The sequence below is a fragment of the Triturus cristatus genome, chromosome 11 (genome assembly GCF_964204655.1).
Source record: "Triturus cristatus chromosome 11, aTriCri1.1, whole genome shotgun sequence".
Taxonomy (NCBI): Eukaryota; Metazoa; Chordata; class Amphibia; order Caudata; family Salamandridae; genus Triturus; species Triturus cristatus.
The window spans coordinates 344,526,316-344,553,189 of record NC_140594.1 but is presented as its reverse complement, the minus strand read 5'-3'; the positions used below and the strand labels follow the sequence as shown (position 1 = coordinate 344,553,189).

The following is a 26,874-nucleotide window of genomic DNA, read 5'->3' as shown; positions in this document are numbered from 1 at the left end:
CACTTCCAGTGGCCGAAGGGGTTTGGGATTTCTAAATAGCAGAGTTAGTATTCTGTTACAGCAATTACTTTTAGAGAAACAATTAAAAAAGATGATGAACAATTGGGCATGTTACTATAATTTACTCCCTGGCATGGAGCTATATGTGCATTTATTAGACATTCAGAATAGTAAAGATGGAACTTAACTGGCGTTTCCAAATGTAGTTCCGTAGCACACAGACAAGAGAGATGAGAAAAGGAGGCATTTATTCAAAATATTACTTTTTATTAAAAGATTTGTATCTTAACAAAGCACAGAAAAATGTAATTAACCCCAAAAAGTCCTATAGGTAAACAAGCCAAAAAAATAGGTAATTGCTGGCTGGGCAGTGTCTCAAGTCATACCTATCAGTGCAAAATGGCTATCGTGCCATACAAATAATAAATAAAGACAAAATAACTAAAACGAAAATGCAGATAAATACCGTCAAATAAATACATGTTCTAAAATGGAAAAACGAAAAAGTATTGTCTTATAAAAACAAAATAAATAACATATATAAAATAGAACAATAAATATAACATCCAAACAAGGAAGAGACATAAATATATCAAAATATTAAATAAACTGACACTGTCAACAAAGTGTTATAAATGCAAATAAATAACCTATATAAACTAGAACAATAATTAAATATCCAAACACAGTAAAGCCCGCTGTCTAACTTTTTCAAAACATTGCAATGACCTGTTTTGTCAGTTGGAATTGGCTAGCATCTATTTTTCTAGAAAAGTCCACAAACAGTCCAAATTGCTTGTGCATAAGTCTTCCTCTTTCCTTGCTTTACTCCTAGTGTCATCAGCTGCCCTTCGTCCTTTTGCAAGCCATGACTGAACATAGGGGATGGGGTTGAATCTGTTCAACGGTGGGCCAACAAGATTTAAAAACATTAAAGAACATGTTGTTTCAGTCAGCAACGATGCTCTTGTAGATGTGCAAATGAGATTCATTTGAGAAAAGCCCCGCTCACATTCTGCAGTACTGATAGCAATAGTGTGTAAGGCCATCAAAAGCTCCTTGAACTGCCTTTTAATTTATTTTCCTCCAGATTCCTTAAACTCTCTGTAAGCACGTATGGTTTCTCGACTGGCAATGTTGAATCTTTTACACAGAGACTCAATTTCACTTTCACCATAAAGAACGGGTAGCTCATCAGGCCAGTACTGTTTGTATAAAACTTTCACTTCGCTAATCAGTGTATCATACTCAGCCTTTTTGTCAGTAGAATTAGTACCTCCTGTAGACAACAAACGATTTCTTAGATTTTCTGCAAGGCTACGAAAAAACTGTCCCTGTTCAATGATTTTGTCAGTGGTCTTTCCTTTGTGCAGCATCACACCTTGGAATATATTTTCTTCTATGCCCTTTTTACACTGTGAGAAGTGCTTCCCTTGCCTGTCTACCATTGCCTCAAACACTGCAATTTGCCGACAAATAGCTCGATGAGCATCAATGATTGTAGAGTCACGCTTCTGTAACTCGAGTGATAACTCTGATAACTCCTGAAGAGCATCATACATGAGGCCAAGATTAGCAACAAACTGTATAGATGATAACCGCCTTCCTAGGCCTGTGTACATATTTCGTGTGGAACTGTCACGGGAACCATTATGGGGAAAGGGTTAACACCGGGCACAGTGTCGGATAAATACTACTTGCAAATTGACTCCCAATAAACATGCATATCACTCATTCTATTAACAACCATCTAATAATATACAACAAATACAAATAGTGGAATAGATAAGCATACAGGCTAATGAATATGTGATATATCTCTTTTATTCTTACAAAATATAAATATCTGTTTTTTACGTTTTCTGTTTTTCAATTTCTTTTTTTCACAATAAATTCATTTTTTTCAACAATACATATGGACAACAATATATCTGCAAGTCATCATCTATGCAGATTGATTCTTATTTATACAGTATAAACTATGATAGATTCATAATTGATTGATCATAAGAGGTGTCCTTAGCCTGCTAGTGTTAATCATATTGATAATTCATTATTTCTACTATGATTGTTTTTCCTCACACACACTATATACAAGAACTAAAATCCAAAAAACCAGTGAAAAACTTTTTTTTGATTATCTCAACTTTATACTCAATTGTAGAACAATGAGCACATAGGCGGTCGATTGACACAACGCGTTTCGGCTAGGCCTTCGTCAGGAATCCGCTCTGAGTTTAACACTATATGTAGAAAATAATAACAACAAGAAAAAACATATGTATCAATTAAAACCCGTTTTATGAACTGTTTAAGGGAGTCAATGTAGCAATGATAATTCATTAACATAAACAATGATGAGCTAATTCATTTGAACTATGATATCCCCTCCCAACGTCTCTCAGCTCTGCACCGATCCCAACACTCTTGATAAAGAAATTCAGTTACCCAGATTCATAGTGTTGAAAAAATGGGGAGAAACAATACCATTTAACTTTTAGCTATACTTAGCAAGAACCAATCTGATAGAAACCTAGGAAGTATTGGAATAGGGTGCTAACAAGTATTCTTTGTTGTTGCACAGGGCGAGTTACTCTACTTTTACAAAAATGGGGTGAAACAATACCAGTTTGCTTAAGTTGTACCAAGCATGTCCAATCTGATGGAGACCTGGGCTATGCTGGAATTGGGTACTAACAGGTATTCTTTTTTGTTACCCAGGACGAGTTTCTCTACTCTTACAAAGGGTGTTAATGGGAGATGTTTTTCTTGGTATATGCCAGTTAAATTGAAGTTAAGAACACTGAATCTCTAATCTTGCTTTTATATAGTTATGAGAGATGAGAAAACCATACTGACCCTTGTTATTCCAATAGATTATTTTCGTGTGTAGTTCGAAGTAATCGGTTGAACCCAGTTTATATCCTTATTTAGGGAGACGAATGGTATACAATGGTTCTAAAGAAAGACAGAGATGTGTGACTTAGACTGAGGGATGGGAGATAACTGATTATACTCTATTTATTACGATATGTTGGTCTAATCTTTGGTACGCTTAACTAGAGTACTTACTTGCTTGAAAAGTGTTGCACCGATTAAACAACTGATTTCTTGCCAAATATGGATGTCAATGGTGCGCACCTTTGTTTTTCTGTCTTCGCAGATAAAAGCAGACCTAAGGAAGTGGATATATAAGCGAGTGTACTATAGCTGCTCACTTTTATCTACAGTTTATTATATAGACGAAAAGGCTCTAATACTATACCTAATTCGTGTTACCTCTGAAAAGATCTGTTATTTACCCATTTGTTATCTGTCTAAGTAACCCAATAGCTGCACAGATATCATTGTAATTCATTCATGTGTATTTAATACATACCTTGATTATGTTATCCTGTTCTCTATGTCGTTGTGGTAAGTCTTTGTTGCGTCTGTTGTTTCCCCTTCATATCGGGCTCTATTTAATCGTCCTGTTGAATAGCGTAAATAGTTGTCTATAAGTTTTAAAGAAATTTCGCCACAGAAAGTAAAAACTCTCCTTGGGAAAACACTTTATAGTATAAGAATCTTCAACTCATACTGGTTAGCTTCCCTGTCTGCAATCGATATTCAACTACCGGAGAGCATGTGTCAATAAGTTTAATGCTGCTGATGTGATACAATCAACCAGCGTTCGTATCAGCACGTGCACAAACCGTATGCCTATTGGTTTGAGTCTAACTCGGAATAAACTGTTAGCACTCCGTATTATCTTTCCTTACCCGGTCGGGTCTTGAATGGGTGGATATCTCCTCTCTGTTTGGCTCAGCGTCCTCTTCTGCTTCGTCAGTGATTATAATCACCGCCATTTTGGGTCTATTTACCTACGCCCGTGTTACGTACGTAGTTCTAACGTACTCGGTCATGCGCATGGAGATAGGACTAGTGGTTTGGTCGAAATAACAACCTACGCCATGTTTGAATGGTTATTTTATAACTTTATTGTTCCTGTCTAATTTATGGATAGAAGTATCACTATCACTGTTGATAATTCAATTCGTATTTGTTATAGAAACTTATGAATGTGTTATATTTTATATATATCCTTTGATATTGGAGGATATATGTTGTAGACAGTGATACAATTTGTTTTTTCGTTTGAAGCTTACGACGTTAAAGAGAGAGTCCATTGTTTCCATGATATTAAGATGTTATTGCCAGGATCTCTTGAGCTAAAGTGGTTACTCGTTTCTACACTACATTCCTATATGCACTGACCTCTTTATTCCGCTTATCAACCACTATGTGTTAGATCAGTATAGCCAATTATATTTCTTTTTCTTTTCTTTTTCATAACCTTGAATTGAAGACTGGTATAAATTTAATTGACTTGACTGTCATCATGAGTATCAATTATCCATTATTTTTAATTGCTTGATCCCAAGGTATTTCTTGGTTCAAACCTGATGTAGCTGTATTAAGGATGAACATCCAATAAACCTCTCTCATTTTTCTGATCTTATCCATCTGTTCTCCTACGCGGGGCCACATCTTTTCCAGTATATACCACTTAATGTCTTCTGGTGTGTGTCCCAGATCTAGGAAGTGTTGCAACTGTCACGGGAACCACCATCAGCTGCTCTAGTAAAGTGCTTGTAGAGAGCAGGGTAAGCGTTCCAAACAGCCTCTACTGTTCTGAAGCTTGATGCAACCCAACGAGTATCTAACACTCGACCTATTCTGCAAAGCTGAATGTCAAGGGCTTCTGCACATTCTTTTAGCTCCAAACGGTTTTTTACAGATGTGGCAAATGGAGAATAGAGCTTATCAAGTAAGTTTTTGAAATGATTTGTAGCGCCAATATCTTTCATGACATCATGAACGGCAAGTTCCAGGCGATGTGCTGAGCAGTGCCAGGCTACAATATTGGGGGAGATTTTTTCTTGCAACCTCTTAACAACACCACTGTGGCGGCCAAACATCACTGAAGCTCCATCACAGGCAACTGAAACCAGGCATTTGGAGAGAAAATCCTCACTGATGTTAACTGTTTCTTTTTTTAGTGCAGATAGTAAACTGTTTACTATGCCGTCAGCTGACAAATCACTCAGCTCAATGAGGTCAACAAAAATATTAGCTGGGGAGTCCATGCCAGGTAGCTGCGTTCGCATGTACACAATTAAGGAACTTTTCCTATTTAATGCAGTGGCTTCATCTAGTAAAAGACTTACTTTTGGGGAAAGTTCAATAATTTTGGTAAATATCTTCCTCTTCATTTCTGAGGATATGTGGCGCTGTATGTTTGAGCAAGCTACATTGGAGTGCAAAATTCGCCCCATATCAAGTCCATTCAACTGGTGGCAGTCTATCTCGGTTTCAAAACCATACGCTGGTCTGTTCCGCTTTGCTTCCTTATAAGCTACTCGGAATATTCTAGCTGTTGCTGACATTTGTAAAGATTGCGCTTTTGCAGTTACTTGCAATAAAGGATCTTTTTTTGCATTTTCTAAGATTTTTAAAGTTGCAACATGAGCCTTGCTTTGTGCATGTTCTCCAATCTTTTTCCTCAATGATTTCTGCTGTTGGTCTTTATTGGTGCCATATGCCTTTACAGTAGACTCAGTCCATTCTTTGGACAATTTCATTCCCCTGGATTTTTCAGCACCAAGATCACGGACTTGGCGACACACAGAACAGCCAAGGTTAGGTCCCTTAACAATTAGCCATGGATGCTTGCGTTGGAAATACATTTTTTGGTCATGTTTCCAACCTTTAGGGAGAATGGCTTTCCTAAAAACTCTGTCTGATTGTGGCTTAAGTGATCTGTCAAACTGTTTGCTAGTGCTTGGTGTTTCCTCTGTGTCTGTACCAATCTCCACAGCATGATGCTGCTCATCTCTAAGAGGACTAGCTTCTGTCTTTCCTTCTGTAGAGATTATAACGCTGCTACTAGTAGTGGTGTCACTCTCATCTAGTGCCTTCGCTCGCACTTCACCATGTTCCTTGTTCCCTTCATCCATTGGAACTACATGATCTTTTTTAGCAAGTTTGCTAGCAGGCTCCTCATCATCTTGGGGTTTGACTTTTGTGAAGTAGCTTGAAATCTTCTTCTGTCCAGTATGTGACATTCTAGGGAAGCAAAGTGAAAGAAAACACGCTAGACATGTGCGAAGTGTGATGTCAATTCATCTAGGTAACAGGCACAATTAATATTTATTTGCAGTTTGCAACAAAGACATTTATCTCTGCATTTGTACAGCTATTACCATGACTGATTATAAGAACAACCCAAATGGATCCTACTTTGACTACCCAAATTCAGGCTTTTTCCAACTCACACATACACCTGCCTGCCCTGCAGCGCTCACCAAAAGACATACAAAGTCTGTAAAGTTTGCCTCACTTTTAATTTTTGGCCTCTGGTGGTATTAATACAAAAGCAGGGTGAGGTGGCAGTGTGCAGAGTTAGTTACACACTGTGATTCACAAAAAAGTTTGATTAATCAACACTCAGGGATAGACTGGGAACCCAAAGCAGCCCTGGCAAGTTTTGTTAGACCACCAGCGGGGTGCAGCAAGAAAGCGCAGCAAGCTTAGAGACTGCTAGAGATGTTTGGAAGAGAATTCTACTCTCAATAACATTTTGTAAAAAGAAAGACAAAAATTGCGCACAACACATTTTACAGTACATATTTCGCTGTATTAAGTTTCAAAGCATAGTAAATTGCAAATGATGACCTAACAACCACCCGGGCCAGAAAGCATGGAAATGTCACACAAGCACCCAGGCCATAAACCGTGGAAATGTCACACATAAGCACCCAGGCCATAAACCGTGGAAATGTCACGCATAAGCACCCAGGCCATAAACCATGGAAATTTCACCCATAAGTACTTGGACCACAGTGAAACGGTCAAAGGAGTGTGAATTTACTAATTATGACCACCTGTATAGTACACAATAAAACACACTGCGCTATGCTACATAAAGGCAGCTATGTGATTTACCTTACACGCAAGCCGCATCCCTCTGCAGCAGGTACATTACCCTTCTAAGCTTCTTATGACGATTCAAACGTGTGACCAGAGATTACAAAGAAATAGCTTCAGGGATGCATTCACTACCTAAACCATCGTAGCTACATTACACCGAGACTTGCTGGATATACACATACATCTCTTTATTATATAATTTGCCTAAGCTATATTAAACTGCATCCGGTTAGTGGCAAAGTAACCTAGAACAACATTACTGACTTTTTTCCTTGTCTAATTCTTCGGACGGCGGAGTTTGTAAAAATAATGCATATGCACCGGAAGACCATATTATTCTGCTTCTGCTCATGACACTGACTTCATAATGGCTAAGCAAAGTCTCCCCATTTCCCCACCTCTTTAGTTTGCGGTCAATCTACTTCCAAAAAGGAGGTTACCGGAGTCCATTCGTTCCATTCCCAGCACTACTATCATTAATACCAAATGCTTTTAAATGGGCATGCATTATCTGGTACGGAGTACTTTAACTTTTTCTTAATTGGAAAGATAAAGTCAATGAACTTTTGAGCAAGGCCAGGGTGCAAAACTTTGACTTGGAGAGTATCAGCACTTCTCAGTAGCAGACAGGTACGCTGGGAAGGGGAGTACCTGCACTTACTTTTCTCATTCCAAGCACTGTTAACACACCCTTTGATGTATGCCACGGTCTTATACTAATATGTATGCCATGATATTATACTAATCAATCACACAGATGTCAGCATCTCGTTCTTCGCCTAATCTCCTTTACAGTGAGAGCAAGCATGACCGCGTTCCCCTTTCCATTACACCAAACTCGGTTGTCACCCCACGTGACGCAAAGCATCCATGCCGTGATGAATTCATACAATTCAAATCACTCAAGTGAACCTTCCAAGACCGACAATGAGATCTGTCACGAAAGTGAATCCCCGTAATTAATCCAAGCGGTGACGTGACTTCCTCGGCCCATTGCTGCTGTAAGCGAGCATCTCATACATACTTGAGCTCTCACTACCATCGGGCCCGGCTGTCAGAGACTTTTATATGATGTCTGTCTGGGGTTAAATTATTTGATGCGGCCCCACAATCAATTTTACACAGCGGATAGTGTGCGTTCCTTAATTCTTTTTGGGCAGAAATGTCCCCTCCGTGGCGCTGGAGAGCATGCTAGCCTGCCCTATGTTATACTGCTGGTAAGGTCACCGAATGTCATGAAGCCTTCCTGAGTTTTGCCTCCAAGAACATGACAATGTTGCCTCCCATTTGATGAATTACGACCTAGAAAATCGCTTTGAGGTCAGGAGGGGCACCCAAAGTGCCTGGAGTTTGAGGTCAAGTGAGTGTGGATCATGTGTGCTTGGCTAACTGGGCACAGAAATCCATCTTGGGATTCCTGTGGGTGGATTCTTAATCAAAATTTAGGGCTCAATTGAGGCTGCCCATGTACCTTGTTGTTTAACCTGAGAGGTGGCGGCTCTTGAACACTCCTGAACTCCCCCCCACAGTTATCTCAAGAGGTGGACTCCAGGGTCTAGAGGGTCAGGGCCCAGGGGTGATAGAGCCTCCCCTTTTTTATTTGGGAGTACCCTATAAATCTTCCTCTCTCTTCCCACAGCACTGACTATAATCTGTTTTCAGGAGCTGGCTGATGCCATAGCGGGCATTGGGCATTTCCCCCAGGGGCTGGAAGGGTGGGGGCGGTTTTGGAATGGTGGGGGACAGTTTTGTTTCTGGTGGACCTGCGTGGACGGTTTTGCTGCAGTATTGCATTATCGCCCCCGAGTAACAAAAGCAGCAGTGCTGGGGGCTGCTTAGGCAGCAGTGATTTACACTTCCAATCTGTCCTGTGCCCCCTCTACCCAGAGGCCGGTCCAATAAAATTACCAGGGCTCATTTGTGTTCTCAGTCCGGCCCTGCCAAGAGGGCTCTTCTAACTTTTCGCCGCTCACTGCCACTGCCACATCTGTGTAGCTGTCTGTAGCAAAGACTATGGTTGGATAAAACTTAGTGAAGTAAACGAACAGAAACTGCCTGGCAAAGCTTTGAGAGGATTTCTGTGGAAGACACCCCTGGCCTGCCCTGCTATGATCTTGCATTGATCATGTAGTAGGTAGTAGCACACAGTAACTGGTTGAAGGAGTCAGTCCCCAAAGGTTTCACAATGTTTATTAGTCAGTTTGCTTGGTTTATCAGCAACTCTAATGACCATTGACAGGGGATACATCCAGTGTGCCGGAGACATCTACTGAGCAGTCGGTCCGCTCTGTCACTCAAAAGAGAGTCCTGGTCACTGATGGTCCTGCAGTCTGATGGAAAGGACTGAATCTGATGGGGCGGAAGGTCTGGATGGCCAGGCACTAGGCCTCATCTTGTAAGCCCTGGGCAGATTCTCATAGCTTCGCTTTGCCATGGAGTACGCCTTCATCAGGCAGGAAGCACAGAAGACTAAGGGGAGTTACTGGCCCTGGACATGGACCCACAGTTCCTGAATGGGCAGTCGGTAGATCTAAACAAGAGACAGCACCCTTGTGGGCAAGGTACCGAGCACTGGGTGGGGCAAACATCCTTAAGGGTCTCCTACTCACAGATATTGACCTCGGACATTGCCACACACACATCTGTAGTGTCCAAGCTAGGGATCACCATCAAAGCCCAGTACTTTACGTCCGGCTGAAAGGGAGACCAATCCCGACACCTACGTCCATGAAGACTTGCTCTCCAGTTTACCTTTCACTCCCAAGAGTAGGTGTGGGCCATTTCTGGGCAGATATCCACTACTCAGGGAAGGTTGTAAATGAGATGGAGTGGAGAGATGTTACTTCATTGGTGCCAGGGAGTCTCTAGGGCTACAAGAGTGAGAGGAGTAGTTTGATTCAGTGAATGTACTTTAGGTGTATGTGTGTATCCAGCTTACTGGAGATTCGTGGTGGTGTTTTCTTTATATTTTGCTCATTTGTGCCAATGACTGTGAATAACCTTCAGAGTAGAACAAGGATGTGGCGTTACGGCCAGAGAGGCCGACATTGGTACTGGGGAACCAGGTTCGAGTTTTGTCCTCGACTCAACATCCTGTGATTCTGGTCAAATCACTATATCTTCCCGTGCCAAAAAAACACAAAAAAAATAAACAAAAATTAATGTGACCTTGTGTAATGTAAATAATGCTCTTGTATAGCGCTCCAATACATTCGGGTCGAAGTTTGTTCTGTATAAAAATGCAAAAGAAAATATAGGACAAACCTGGCTTGTGAGAATGTTTAATTTCTAAAATATATGATGTCGGGAGACCTGGACCCTGAAGCCCAAATGGAGGCACTTGGATTTACATTAAAGATGTCATGTCACTATGGATTGCTTAGCACATGGACCAGGAAATGTACATTCTCCTGTACAGGTAGCATCAACTAAACCCCTGCATTGAGGAGCGCCCCCCAAGGGGCATCACAAAGGAAGTGTAGGGACCGATTAAAAGTGAACCAAAAATAAGGCCAGAGTTCTCACACCACACAATCGCCGATGCCATCGCCATCTGTAATTCCAGGCAGGGGGAATAATTCCCGATTCAGAGATGATGGGAGACTAACATGAGGGGATAGGCGTTTATGCACCAATTCCTTCATATTTCTCTTCAATTCACAGCGTTTTTTCGCCACAAATTTCGCCTGCTTTGAGTAGGAAACATTTTCTTGTGAAAGAATCGTGAGCAATGGTGTTTCTGCGAGTTTTGTAATCCCGAGAGACTCGGAATTAGGTCCTAGTATAAGAACCGTCATCCATCCACCCAGCCCACCCAAGCAACCCACCCACCCACACATACATCCATCCATCCAAACTCACACACTCAATTTCACTTTAAAAGCATCCCAACCAATACAGGTTGCCAATGGTGGGATAACAGGCTTTGCAGTTCAGCGCTGTAATGCTACTGGGTTGCCTTGCGTTTCTCTGCTCATTTGTCTCCAGAAACTGTGCACCTGGACTGCTTCATTCTACAGCGACATTGAGCAAAATAAGGGGTTGACCTACACATTGCAGAGTGGATCGTCTGAGTTTCTGATGTCTCACATGTGTATACAGTAATACAGATATACATTTTAGGCTGAAGGGAGGGTCTCCTGTGGGGGTGCATTATAGGGGCAGCAGGGGTACGTTGCACCTCAGAGTTTCCAGGAAAAACTCGAGCTCAAGGTGTTACGACCAAGTTGCTTAAGCATGTCAAAGCGTGCCCTGGCTTTTCACTACCTCGACAGTTCCTGGTGTCATGTTTAACAATATTGCTGCAGGTGCAGGGAAACTATCCTGCAAATTCTACATAATCAATGACCAGAGCTGTTGCTAGAAGACATTAACTACTGCCCCATCCAGTCACAAAGAATACACGTATAAATGAAACAAGTAGCTTCTTTAAAATAGAAATTGCCAGTCGGCTATTTTGTCAACCATTACATCCCAAACCTCTTTACACGTCAGCACTGAGCACTCACAATCAATCGCCATTCTTCTAGCCCTGTCTGAAACTGCTTTGGCTTTGTACATACTACTCCCGCACCGGGTGATCATCTTTGAAACATAATTTCCCACGCACACATCACGAGAGTGAGACAATAGGCAGCCACGAACGCGGAACGCAGGCCGCACCACGGACAGACACACGGTATCACAGACAGTAGTGCCAGTGGCAAAAAAATGCCGTTCCACTTCCTTCAATCTTTCTTACCGTGTTACTCGGGTGGGCCGTGGCCGTGGGCAGTCCGGCTCAGGAATAAGATTATTTTAGGCGTGGTGCACGGTGCACCGAACGGTTCTGATTCACCGTAGTGTGACTCCCGGACTTAGCAGTGGGCACTGGCAGGCTGCAGTTGTGCTGGGGCGTGGCGGCGGTGGCGCGCGTGGGCAAAGCTGCCACGTGCTGCGCGTACAGCGGCCCCGCCCCTACCCCCATCAGAACACTCAACAGAACCCAGTGAGTAGTCCGACCCACAAATCCAGCCCGCCCCTGGCGCCCCAATAAACAAACCAGTGTGACGCGCACGCACGCACGCCACATGGCCCACTGAGCCCACCCACCCCACTCACTGACTGTGTAACATTTAAACAATTAAACCGGCGAAAGCCGAAAGTGAAACCGTTACCACCAGGCTGCGGCCTCTCTGCCGCCATGATCGATGGAGCCTGAGGACTGATCACACACACTACGCCACCAACACCAAGGCACCAATTTATTCTCTTTAATTCGCACCGTGCGGTGCGCGGCACGGCAGCAGCTAAAAATAAAATAATTCAAATCCGTACTACTAGTACTAGTAGTAGTGTGACTGTGTGAGTTAGTTTAGTCACTAGTCACTCTGTCTGTACTCTGAGGAATCACTCGAATGTCGATGAACTCACACACACACACAGCCGGTCAGCCGCACTGAACTCCTCTGACCTGCAGGCTCTGCCAGGTGAGGCTGCATGATTGAACACGCACAGCGCACACGCTGATGAGACTGAGTGTACACTGTACAGTGAGTATTTTAATCTAATTTCGAAAAAAACCTCAATGACGGTGACGGGCCGGGCGAGATGCGTAGACCCGGCCCTGTCAATTAAGTGCCGGTGCTAAGCACCGGCAAGCACCGGCACAAATTAAGCCCTGTACACAAAAGATGATGGAGGTTTGGCATTTCCAGAACATGGTTCATTTAATTTAGCGGTTTTGAGAAATCTGAGAGAAAGAATGATGAAATTAGAACCGAGACCTAGACCAACACAGTTTGAAGCATTCAAAGAATGTGAAGATGAGATGTATGACAGAACGACAACGGAGTGGCGGAAGGTATGGATATATGTTTGATAGATCATATGGACGAGAGAATCATGATGATAGAATGAAGAGATGGCGAAGTGTGAATATGACTGATGGGTTGTTTCCTATAAGAAATGTGGAAGAAACTACCAGTAGAATGTGTACGGAAAAGAGAAATAATACAGGATCAGAAAGTTATAAGTATGGTGTGCATGAGTCGGAGGATGATGTGCTTGAAGACATGTTTTATAAATATTCACCCCCATATCAACCAAATTCCACATTGACACCGAGTGCCCCAGTAAAAGAATCATCACAGCATATACAATTTGAAACAGTACCACATGAGGCAGGAAGAAATCATCCTTTTAGAGAAACAGAAAATACTCAAGTTAGTAAAATGGCTAATGAAAATTCAGCTGAATTGGCTAGAACTACTTTAGAATTGACTGAGAAGATTAGAGAATTAACTACAAATATATGGAGGCAGTAGCTGTTCCGGTAACAATAGGACCTGTAATGCCGATTTTTGATAAACAAAAGGATAGTGAGCATTGTCTGACGATTCCTTATAATGGAAACAGAGAAAATGAAATACAAAGACGAGATACAAGAGAAATTTTGTGGGGACAAACAGTAGGAATGTCTGAACAAAGTACTCCCAAAAATTTGACAGTAAATCAGAGTTTAGTAAATAGAGCAATAATGATGACAGAGTCAGTACCAGGATCACCAAAAGGAATAGAACAAACACGAAATTAGATAAAAACGTATCTCACTGATCCAGTAAAAGTTAGCATAGGGTAATTTACTGAAATGCACCGCTTTGTCGTGTGCGATTCAAGCACAGTAAATTTGTTAAGGAGAGATGTACTGAGTAAGATGAATTGCACCATATTTTGTACTCCAGATGGTATAGCATTTGAGACTCCAGATGAAGATGTACTGTATAAAATGACGATGGCTAATATGGAACCTGAGATTACCGAGGCATTTGCTGTATTTAACCCTGAAGAGCTGCCTCAAGAATTGAAAAAGACAGTGAAGGCGGAGGTATTGGATTTCACAGGAGAAGATGTGGGACTAACGAAAAATGTAGATACTGTAAAAGTTGCTCTAAAAGAAGGAGTAAGTTACCCAAATATTCCACAGTATAAATTGACACCCGAGATAATTGCAGGAGTTACACCTATAATAGACAGAATGATCAAGCAAGGTATTCTGAGAGAAATAATGAGCAGTCCATGTAATTTACCAATTATGGGTCTGAAGAAGCCTAATGGAACATTTAGAATAGTACAAGACCTGAGAAGAATAAACAAAATCGTTGTGTCATGTTGTCCCATTGTACCAAATCCATCTGTGATTTTGTAAGAGATTCCTCATGATGCGGAATGGTATATAGTAATCAATCTGTGTCATGCGTTCTTTTCCATACCATTGCATCCTGATAGTCAACAAATCTTTGCATTCCGATTTGGCGAAAGTATCTTGGCATGGTGCCGAATTCCACAGGGGTACACAGAGAGTCCCTCAATATTCAATCAGATATTGAAAAAGTCTCTAGAAAATTTAAAAATGCCTGAAAGTTCAGTTCTAGTACAATATATAGATGATTTGCTTGTAGCATCTAGAACTCGAGAAGCTTGTGTAGTGGATACCATTGCACTGCTGAATCATTTGGCAGATGGAGGACTTAAAATATCCCCATCGAAATTACAATTCTGTCAGAATGAATTACAATATTTAGGCCATAAAATTGAAAAAGGACTGAGAAAAGTAAATGCAGATAGAATCAAGATAATAAAAGGAATGAGAGCCCCAATGACACAAAGAGAAGTGAGAATGTTGCTTGGAATGGTTGGATACTGTCGTCAGTGGATAAGTAACTTTTCCCTGATTGCAAAACCTTTGGTAGGCTTAACCAGAAGTGATGTAAAAGACCCCATTGAATTAAATAAAGAAGAATTGATGGCTTTTAAACAATTGAGAGACAGTTTGTGTGAAGCACCAGCACTTGGTATGCCTGATTATGAAAAAGAATTTGAACTCTATTGCAGCGAAAGAAATGGATGTGCACTTTCTGCATTAATACAGAAACATGGAAAACTAAGGAGACCAATTTCATATTTCTCAGCTATATTAGACCCTGTAGCTGTAGCATGGCCAGGTTGTCTGAAAGCTGTAGTAGCCACTTGCAAGAGTTTGGAACAAAGTGAAGGAATTGTGATGGGATATCCTGTGAGAATGTTTGTACCTCATGATGTGGCAATCCTTTTAACAAGGAGCCGCACCCAGTTCATGACGCACAGTCGTCTGACTAAATATGAGAAAGTTATCCTAGGTGCAACGAATGTGAGCTTGGTGAGATGTTTGAATGTGAATCCTTCAACGTTACTGCCTGATGCTGAGAATGTGGAAGTCAGAGATGATGTGGATCATGACTGTTTGGAAGTGCTTGACTTCTGTACCAAACCCCGACCTGATATAAAAGATGTGCTTTTGACAGAAAGTGACTATGTGATGTTTGTGGATGGATCGTGTTTGAGAACAGATGAAGGAATTCTGAGTGCAGCATATGCAGTATGCACAGTAGCAGCTGTTTTGGAAGCATTGTGTCTGAAAGGAGTAAAATCAGCCCAAGTTGCTGAACTATTTGCCTTAACAAGAGCATGTAAGTTGGGAAAGAATGTGAGAGTGACTGTGATAACCGATAGTCAATATGGCTTCTGTGTAGTGCATGATTTTGGCCAAATTTGGTCACAAAGAGGATTTTTGACATCGAGTGGAACTCCTATAAGGAATGCTGAAGTGGTTGAAAAATTGCTTGAGGCGATACAGCTGCCTAAGCAATTAGCTGTTGTGAAGTGTGCAGTCCACACAAAGTCCAATGACTATGTATCGGCTGGCAATCAGTTTGCCAACGATATGGCTCAATATTGCGTACGAAATCAGAATTCAATAAATAGGGTAAGGAAAAGAGAAATTAATTCATGTCCCTTGTTATTATTAACACTGTGAATACATGGGAGGAAGTAAGGCAGTTGCAGGAAGAAGCAGGAGATGAGGAAATGAGACAGTGGGTAAAAGCAGGATGTGCACCACGGGAAACAGATCATGTGTGGGTTTATCGGGATGGAATATCAGTTATGCCTGATAGTATGGTGTCTGCCATGGCACGGATGTATCATGGACAAGCACATGTAGGAAGAGATGCAATGATCAGACTTTTTAAACAGACATGGTACAATGCTAAATTTAGACTTGTAGCTGAGTCTTTGTCAGAGATGTCTTGTATGTCAACAGTTCAATCCTGGAAGAAAGACAGTGGTAAGTCTGGGAACGATAGATCGAGAAGCAGGGCCTTTCACCAGAATGCAGATTGACTTCATTGAAATACCCCCCTGTAACAGGCTGAGGTATGTTTTAGTGATGGTTTGTCTGTTCTCACGGTGGGTGGAAGCATACCCAACGAGAAGAAGTGATGGAATTACAGTAGCCAAGCTATTATTAAGAGTTCATTCCTAGGTTTGGTTTTCCAGTCACAATTGAGTCAGATAGAGGTAAACCTTTTCATAATGAAATCATGAAGTTGATTTGTGAAGCATTGAATGTACAACAGAAACTACATTGTGCCTATCGCCCAGAGGCTTCTGGTGTGGTGGAACAAGTAAATGGCACCACTAAAAACAGGCTGGGAAAGATGTGTTTAGCCACAGGTTTGAAATGGCCTGATGTCTTGCCTCTGGTACTCATCACTATTAGATCAATTCCAGATAGGAATACAGGTCTGAGTCGCCATGAAATTGTCATGGGAAGAGCAATGCGACATATCTTCATACCAGTCAACAAGCTATTGCCTATATCTGATGACTTGGTGTTGGATTATTGCAAGGGGTTGGCTGACTCCGTTCATTCTGTGTTCCATCAGATTGGATCCGATGCCACCACTCTTGAAAAGAAGCCAGCTCATGATTTGAGCCCAGGGGACTGGGTGAGAATAAAAGTGCACAGAAGACAAAACTGTTTGGTCCCACGTTGGGGAAAACCACGTCAGGTGATCTTGACCACGACAACAGCAGTAAAATGTGCAGGAGTGAAGAACTGGATTCATGCTAGTCACACCTTGCGAATTCCTAACCCCGTGGATAATAATGAGGGAGAATACTTTGAAGAATCAGACACAAGCTCTGAATCAGAGCAAAGTCCAGCTATTGCACCACAGAACCTTCCTTTAAGAAGAAAGTTACAGATTTCTGACACCAGCTCAGAATCAGACACCGAACCCATCCAAGCACAAAAGAGAGAGAGTAAAAATAGTGAAGAGACTGTAAAATACATTTTTGATAAGACGGTCCCAAATGAAAGTTCAAGAGAAATTCCACCGGTAGTAATAAAATTAGATGGAAAGGTACCAGATACAGAGTGAGGGAAAGATTTTTGCGGAAGACCCCCCGAGGAGTCGTAGGGAATTTACACATCCAGTTAGAGGAAGGGACGGTTAGTCAGCAGGAAGATTGTGTGGAAGAACCATGAGGAGGGACAGAAGTAGGGAATAAAACAGAAGTGGTGGAAAGAAGAACAGTTAAAAGTAAACGTCACGTTGGAACTGAATCAGAGGACAGTGATGAAGTACCAGAAGGTCGAGTCCTGAGAAAGCGAGCATGGAGAACTGAGAAAAATGAAAAAGGAAGTAAGTTGAAAAGACAAGCAAGAGATGAAATTTGGCCCAACAAGATAAAAAGGTTAAGATACAGATTGACCCGAGTGAATTCATCTAGGGCTGAACAGGTAAATGAAGTATCTAGCCCACAGATATTGAAAGATGTGGAACAAACGACAGTAGAAGAAAATAAAAGAACGAGAAAACCTAACCAAAAGTATAAGTCGCCGGAATGGTCATATGTGGCATTGCCTGAAATAAAAGAAGAGGCAGACAGCCGAGGTGACTGTACCAGGAGTGGTTGAGTACGACGAAAAATCGGAAATCCTGAGAGTTATCTTGTCCGACATCGGAGAAGAGACGGATGTTCAGGAAATTCTGCAACAAGACTACGAAAGGAAAGTGAAAGACGATTAAATGCCAAATTGAAAAGATAAAAAAGGTTCAAAATGGAGAAACAATAAATTACCGGAAAAGACATAAAACTGAAAGAACCAAGTAGGTGCTTAGAGCCTTGGGTTAGACAAAAATAGTTGTGAAGTAGAAGAGGTTAAGTCAAAAGACACTGATCATTTTTTGAAATGGCAAACACAGAAAATAGAAAATGTAAATGTGTGTTCCTTAGAAGATGGTTCAAAATGTGTTGTTGTTGTACAGGATTATTACTGCTTCTGTGGAGTGTGTTTGCTGGTTTCATTTAAGGTTACACTAGAAACAATAGAAGGACATAGCGAGAATAAAACTAATGTAGAAAAGACTCAGAAGGTATATCCGACTAAAATAGATAGAAATTATTTACATAAAGATAGGTCTATAACTGATTTTTCTAACAATGTATTTTCAAAGTTACTATACGAATATGTGAAGACGATGGATGTGAGGGATTGCTACGTCTGTATGCAGTTGCCAGCGTCTGTATCTGAGGGAGTGACTTGCCATCACCTTCCAGTAACATATGGAATAACATGTAGTGTAATAGCAAGTTTGGTTTACAAGATAGGGGAATTAGAATATTATTATTCAGACGTAGATAATGTATTTTCACAAGTACCTGTAATTAACAAGTTGAATAAAGTAAAACCTGCAAAAGTGTTAGGTGAATTTTTCTAAGAAACTAAAGAATTAACATTAGAATCAATATTTAGAAATAATCTAACTTGCAGTTTAAAGAAGGAGGGGAAGGTTTTCTTGGATATGGTTGAAGAAATGAGATTGATAATGCAAAGGAAGGTACCTGAGAGAAAAGAAGAAAAGACAGTCTGGGATGATGAAAGAGAAAAAATTTGACAGGAGAAGCTAGTCCAACAACGGCTTTAGATTGGCCTCAGAAAGGGAAGTTGTGTATTAGAAGGAATCAAACTGCATATGATAATTATTTTGTAGGCACTAGTGATTGCCATGATACTTTTAGAATCATGGGTGGATGGGGATTTAAAGGAGGAAATGATCCAGTTTTCCCTGGACTATATTTTATCTGTGGGAATAAAGCATATTATCGATTACCAGAACATTGGTATGGCACGTTATCTAGGCCTGGTTTTCCCAAAGATATTCCATGTGGAAAGAGGGAAAGATGGTGCACATGAATTAGGTAGCCAACTAACACGTAGGAAAAGAGAATCTTGGTCAGAAATTGTAGGAGACATTTTTGGAGCGTTGATACCAGCAGTGTGAATATCTCTGAATGCACACAAAATTAGAAAACTGTCAACAGTAGTGGATCGCTTGTCAACAAGCACCGCTGGAGGATTTTTATTAGTAAATACTGAAATGGTTGCCATGCGTGCCATGGTAATGCAAAATCGACTTGCCCTTGATATAATTTTGGCAAAAGAGGGTGGAGTCTGTGGAATGCTGACAGTTCAACATTGTTGTACTTACATTCCAGACGAAAGTCAAGATTTGAAGACATACATTAAGAATATAACTGATTTGCATAAGGAAATTGTTCCACTGGAGGTTGAAGGTATTTGGGAAAAGATTGGGAAAAAGTTTTCTACTATTAAGAACTTCTTACTTAAGCTAGGTAGTACCTTTATTGGTAAAATATTAATTCCAGTAACGTGATTATTTTAGTATTAATTCTAAGACTAGGATGTTTATGTAGCAAGAAAAGGAAATTACAAAAACATATAAAAAGTGAAACTGTAAGAAATAAAGAGAAAGAAAGAAAAGAAAAAGAATTTGAAGAAATAGAATTAGAAGAGTGGAAAGACAATATGTATAGAAAAACAAGAGAAGAATAGAAAGGCGAAACAGTAATGTAATCTAACAAAAGATTAAGAGTATTAAATTAATTTCTTTTACTAAATTTTTCAGAATTTAAAGATAGTGTGGTGATGTTAAAAATCACCAAAGGGGGGATTGATAGAGCAGGTAGTGCAAAATTTTGTATATCTCCTCTATTTTGCATGAAAGTATTAATTGAATAACATACTTATTATAATTTACTTATAGGGTGCTGTGATATATTAAAATTAACCAAACTGCATACACAAATTACACGTGGGAACTTGCTATTTGCTTGGCAAAATAACTCTAATAACTAACATGCGTGCGCATATTAACAGTAGTGTGGGGATTCGGCCAGGGACAGACTCGTTTTCTTGTTCCAAGACTTGTTTATTAGGCCCAAATAAGAATCCAAGACAAAAACAAAGTTTTAAGGCCAGTCCATGTGATGTCACACTCTCTTGTTCGTCAGGTATTCAGTCTAAGCTCCCAGTGGTTGGTCCTCCACTTCGGGTAGGGTGAGCCGGATACCGTATGTGAGAAAAAAACAAATGACAAAAAAAACAACCGTCACTCTGGATTCTTCTGCGTTCTCATAGGTTGTCGGGGAAAGGAGTGGGGTAAGAGCACCCGAACCGCCACCAACGCCGTATACAAAACAAACGGGGATGTGAGAAACTAACACAGGAGAAACCACAACACGTCCGTTTTGGTAGGTTCTAGGGTTTACAGCTCTCCTCCCTCCCCTAGGTTATGGCCGCCTGCTGGGGACCCCGTCTTAAACCAGCCCTACACTCTGGAACGTACCTCTGGGAGCCACGCTCCCCGGTGAGCGTGGCTGGTGGTCTCCCGGTACCTGATCGGGTCCGGCTCCTGTTCTTGGTCCCGTGGATGGTGGTTCTGGGACTTCAGCGTCTCCGGGATTCGGTCGGCGTCTTCCTCTGGTTCGGCGATCTCTCCCCAACTCCTCCTGGCTTCACAGCTTCCGTGGTTCCAGTACGCGACGACTTCCTCCAGTCCCGTATTGGCTAAAAAGGGCGCTTCCTCGTCCTCCAGCTCTCTCATTGGTGCAGGAGGCCTGGTCACATGAGATGGTTGCTCCTCCCAGAAGAAAAAGGGTGTTGGATTAAAGGGGCCGCTGTACTTCGGATTTCGCGTATCCCATGGTGACTGTGAAAGAAGCACAAGCGAGACATAAGGAGGCATTTGGTCATCCTCCCCTTCACTTATCGTGTCCCCGGTGAGTGCTTTCTGACACATCCCCCCCCTAGGCAGTTCCCGTTCGGGGATCTGAGGCACACGGGACAGAAAGTCAGTGTTTGCATTACAGCTTCCTTTCCGATGCCGTATTTCAAAGGAGTAAGGCTGAAGGGAGAGGAACCCCTGAAGAACCCAAGCATTGTTCCCTTTGTTGCGGCACAACCATTGGAGAGGGGAATGGTCGGTATATAGAAGAAAGGGAGCTCCTTCCAGATAGTATTTCATCTTATCAATCGCCCATTTGACCGCCAGGCACTCCTTTTCAATAGTGAGATAGTTCTTCTCTCGTGGGAAAAATTTACGAATATAAAGGCCACTGGTTCCACTCCATTTTCAGTCTCTTGAGAAAGTACAGCACCCAGACCTGTGTCGGAGGCATCAGTTTGGAGGATAAAGGGGCGCTTGAAATTAGGGGATACTAACACCGGGCTGGAGGTGATGCTTTTTTCCAAATCGGAGAAGGCGTGGAGGGCTTGGGAAGAAGGCAATAGGAGGTCCTTTTCTTTAATCCCTTTTTGGAGTAAATCAGTTGTGGTGTGGCGATTTGGGAATAGTGGGGGATGAATCTCCGAAAATAGCCAAGTAACCACAGGAATGCTCGCATCCCTTTCTTCGTTGTGGGAAAGGGTGTGTTGGTGATGGCCTTGATTTTTTTCCAGTTGGGGTTCTATGAGCCCATTGCCGAAGAGATATCCCAAATACCGAACTTTCTGGTATGCAACCTTGGATTTCTTAGAATTAACATGTAATCCAGCAGATTGGAGGGCTTGAAAGACCCTTTGACAGTGCAACAGATGTTTGGGCAGTTGGGGCTATAAATAATGATGTCATCGAGGTATGCTGACGCATACCCTTGATGTTCTCCTACTACGATATCCATGAGGCGCTGAAAGGTGGCGGGTGCCCCATGCAGGCCAAATGGCAAGACTGTGATTTCGTAAAGGCCGGATGGTGTGGAGAAAGCTGTTTTATGTTGGTCCTGCTGGGAAAGGGGAACCTGCCAATAACCTTTGGTCAAATCCAAGGTCGTAATATATCTGGCATCCCCCAATCTTTCGACGAGTTCGTCCACTTGTGTTAAGGGGTAGGAGTCAAATTGGGTGATGGAGTTTACTGCCCTAAAGTCTATGCAGAAACTTATGCTTCCATCTGGTTTCGGAACCAGGACAATAGGTGAGGACCATCCGCTTTTGGAGTGTTTTATGATTCCAGATGCAAGCATGTTTTGTACTTCCTTCTCAACGGCTGCTCGCCGAGCAGCAGGAATCCTGTATGGTCGTTATCGTATAACTTTCCCCGGTATGGAAGGGATGGAATGTTCGACCAATGAGGTCTGTCCGGGTTTGTCAGAGAAGATGTTAGCGAAGGAGGAAAGCAAGGGATCTAGGGTCTCTCTCTTGGTAGATCCTTATTTATCTCAAGGTGAGAGAGATTAGTCTCTGCTGTTATCGAGACAAGGTTGGATCATGGGAGGGGACCTAACCACTTCTTTAACAGGTTTATGTGAAAAATCTGTGTTTTTGTTTCAGAAAGGTGGAGTTTGTATGTAGTGAGACCCACTTTTTCTACGATCTCATAGGGTCCTTTCCACTCAGACCGACCCTTAGGGATAGCGGTGGGTAATAACACTAAAACCCAGTCATGGATTTATAGGTGACGCCATTTTTTTCCTTTGTCAGAGAACACCTGCTGCTTCCGCTGAGCTTTCTCCAGGTTGTTATGGGCGAACTCCCGTAACTTAGACAACCTTGCCCTCAGACCTCTTGAATATTCCAGTAAAGCATGGGTTTCTTCCGGAGTCTCCTTTTACCAAGCTTCCTTGGTCATCTCGAGGAGAGTACGAGGCTGTCGCCCATACAGGAGTTTGAATGGAGAGCAACCCAGACTGCTCTGTTTTTGGCAACGGATGACACAGTGCCAAAGGCAATAGGGCATCCCAATCTGCCCTTTCGGCTCCCATCATCTTTTTGAGGGTTAACTTTATTGTACCGTTGTACCTCTCACATAATTCGTCGGTTTGGGGGTGGTAAACAGACGCTCTTATTTGGGTTATGTCTAGACTTTTGCATACCTGGCTCATTAAACGGGAGACAAATGGTGTACCTTGATCCATGAGGATCTCATGGGGAAACCCCACCCTTGAAAAGAGATACATCCATTTTTCACAGATAGTCACGGTGTTCTCAAAGGGAAAGCCTCAGGGTACCTGGTGGCATAGTCGATTACGACAAGGGCATATTGGTTGCTCTTTCGGGATTTGGGTAAGGGACCAATGAGGTCCATACCTATGCGGTCAAATGGTTTCCCAATGATCGGGAGAGGCTGTAAAGGGGCAGCGGGTGGTCTATAGGGGTTTTTCCGCTTGGCATACTTCACATTCATGACAGTATTTAGTTATCTGGGCGTGTACCCCAGGCCAATAAAAGTGCTCTAATATGGTCTAGCTGGCCTTCTGTGCCCCTGTATGGCCTGCTAGAAGTTGGGCGTGTGTGAAGAACATGACCTGTTCCCTAAAACTTTGGGGGACCAGAAGCTGCGTGGGGCCTGTTGGACTGCCTTTTCTATACAGCAGACCGTTTTCTTTCAGAAACGCGGGGTAGGTCGTAATAGGAAGGGACGCCTGCTGCCCGGTTGTCTGGAGCATGGGGTCATTTCTTTGGGCATAATGAAAGTTCGTATCCCCTTGCCATGGGGCCTGGGTGAGACAAACAGTTGTTTTGGGGTTATAGTTTTTAACTTTCTGGCTAAGGTATTTCATAAATTCGGGATGGTCAACCCCTAGTATGAGTTTTTCGGGTAAATTTGGTAGGACCCCTACGATAGCTGGAAGTTCCCTCCCGTCGGGCGTTCTAGCTTTTATGGACGCTGCTGGGTAGGTCTTGATATCTCCGTGCACGCACCTAATGGGTATGTGGCGTTGGGTTATGATATCTTCGGGTTTGACTAAGCAACTCTGGATGACAGATTGTCTACACCCAGAGTCTAGGAGAGCCCTAATGTGCACCCCATCAATAACCAGACTTACATAGAATCCTGTGCCCATCTCTTTGGTGTGCAGAACCTGATGTGGAAGATAGCTAACATCCATAGGTTCGTCAGTGTTCCGTTTCTGGGGACAGAAACGAGCTATATGCCCCCATGCCCCACATTCAGAACACTGAGGCCCTTTTGTGTTAGGCACTACAGGTTTGGAGGGACGTATTTTATCCACTTCAACCGGGGGTTTGCCAGTGTTTTTCTTGTCTTGCTTGTTGGCTGGGGCTCGTGGCTTGTTCTCTCCTTCCCATATGAAGGTTCTTGGCTGTGCTCTAGAGTATGTAGCGGCCATCTCTATGGCCTGTTCTACCGAAAGGCCAGTGTGCTGCTTTAACCACCTCTGTGTGGGATATGGTAGGACCTCTAAAAACTGTTCGAGGTAGATCAATGACATTATCTCCTCTTTAGTGTGTTCTTGTGGTTTGAGCCATTTGTCCGCAGCTATCTTTAGTTTATGAAAGAGGGTTTTGGGCGTATCTCCGGGGTTGCCCTTTTCTCTTCGGAAACGCACCCGGTATGCTTTGGCATCGAGCCCCAGGTGATCTAGGATGACCTCCTTTATCTCTGTATAACTGGTAGTACCCGTGGGATTTGCTGCCTGATACACGGCTTGGGCTTCACCCGTTAAAAGGGGAGCCAAAAAGAAAGGCCACTTGTTTTCGGGCCAGCCTGATGCCTGGGCGGCCCGCTCAAAATTTGTAAGAAAAGAGTCCGGGTCATCCCCTGCAACGTACTTCTGTAGTACGATATTAGGAAATGGAGATGGGGACCCCTGGCTTGGGTTTGCCTCTTTCATGGCCTCTTCTTGTCGGTCAGATAGCTTATATAACCCTTCCATTTGTTGATTCATGGTCGTACTGAACAGTTCTCTATCTGCTTGTGCCGATGTCATGTGTCTTTCGAGAGCCCATTCAAGTTTTGAGTGGCCGGCAATAAGTTGTTGAAGGAGGTTCTCCATTTCCTCTTACAATGGACAGAATCCCAATTCTGACACCATGTGTGGGGATTCGGCCAGAGACAGACTCGTTTTCTTGTTCCAAGACTTGTTTATTAGGCCCAAATAAGAATCCAAGACAAAAACAAAGTTTTAAGGCCAGTCCATGTGACGTCACACTCCCTTGTTCGTCAGGTATTCAGTCTAAGCTCCCAGTGGTTGGTCCTCCACTTCGGGTAGGGTGAGCCGGATACCGTATGTGAAAAAAAAACAAATGACAAAAAAAACAACCGTCACTCTGGATTCTTATGCGTTCTCATAGGTTGTCGGGGAAAGGAGTGGGGTAAGAGCACCCGAACCGCCACCAACGCCATATACAAAACAAACGGTGATGTGAGAAACTAACACAGGAGAAACCACAACACGTCCGTTTCGGTAGGTTCTAGGGTTTACAGCTTTCTTCCCTTCCCTAGGTTATGGCCGCCTGCTGGGGACCCCTTCTTAAACCAGCCCCACACTCTGGAATGTACCTCTGGGAGCCACGCTCCCCGGTGAGCGTGGCTGGTGGTCTTGCGGTACCGGATCAGGTCCGGCTCCCGTTCTTGGTCCCATGGATGGTGGTTCTGGGACTTCAGCGTCTCCGGGATTCGGTCGGCATCATCCTCTGGTTTGGCTATCTCTCCCCAACTCCTCCTGGCTTCACAGCTTCCGTGGTTCCAGTACGCGACGACTTCCTCCGGTCTCGTATTGGCTAAAAAGGGCGCTTCCTCATCCTCCAGCTCTCTCATTGGTGCAAGAGGCCCGGTCACGTGAGATGGTTGCTCCTCCCAGAAGTAAAAGAGTGTTGGATTAAAGGGGCCGCTGTACTTCGGATTTCGCGTATCCCATGGTGACTGTGAAAGAAGCACAGGCGAGACATAAGGAGGCATTTGGTCATCCTCCCCTTCGCTTAACATGTCCCCGGTGAGTGCTTTCTGACAAGTAGTAAATGTAATAATTAGATATTGCATGCTTTATGTTGCTTTTGTGACGTTTGCACCTTCGTGGAGGACCGGAAAGGTGAATATACTGCTCTAAATGTCGCTATATGCTAGGAAAATACTAATACATAAAGGGATTAGTGAAGGTATAACATTAGAAGCATCATTTCTTTGTATTAATTACTATCTTGTGTTTGTTTCGCTTAAGTTGACATTTTGGCCTATCGAAAACATGGCGGCAGAGACTGAGTTCAGAAGTGGCCACCGTCTCGTGCAGCGCGAAGTCTACTGCGCAGAATCGGATGGCTCCGTGAACTTCCTAACGACCTCTGTACATGCCCTTCCTGTCAAGGATAGGTTATTGGTGGACTGCCAAAAAGACCCCTGATATTAGAATCTGGTATAAATGAACAATGGACCTTTTAAAATAGAAGTCAAAAATTGCAACAATCGGAATTTGTTCATAACCGGAAACATATCAGCAAAATCCATGTGAACCTGGACTAACAAAATCGGACGTTTTCTCCCGACTTGGAACCTTTATCAACCCAAAAATGTTTCATGTTATCCCTAAATTTATTATAAAAGAGTAGTAGATTAGGGAGGGGCTATCTATTCTTTCCAGACCTTTTCAATCCTCTTTAACCCCACAGGCGATGACGGATGCTGGCACGATTTCTGGTCCTTTGATGATTTTTGGGACTGTAACGTACTGAGCAGAGAACTTTCGGACTCTGAGATCTGGCCTACTTCTTTGGACAATTTAACGACAACATTTGATTATGCTGAGCCAATGAAATAGCGAAAACCCAGAAAGCCAGAATAGGTAAATATGGTGTTCTGCGACTTAATTAAATTGATCCAGAAAATCTAAGACTTGAAGAGACAAATGCTAATTTAATGACATTTTAGATAAACAAATATTGATTAAACGAAATTATGAGTTTGTGGTTCTTCGTTAAAGAGAATAGAGGATTCTGAGTCT

General features: G+C 42.6%; 1 protein-coding gene across 1 annotated transcript; it reads right to left on the bottom strand.

Moving 5' to 3' along the window:
- Nucleotides 1–758: 758 nt before the first annotated feature.
- Nucleotides 759–24,933, bottom strand: LOC146784152 (E3 SUMO-protein ligase KIAA1586-like). The gene is given in 4 exon segments (XM_085632909.1): nt 759–1,651; nt 4,610–6,108; nt 20,536–20,849; nt 23,965–24,933. Coding segments are annotated over 4 exon segments (3,675 nt in total).
- Between the last annotated feature and the right edge of the window lie 1,941 nt (nt 24,934–26,874).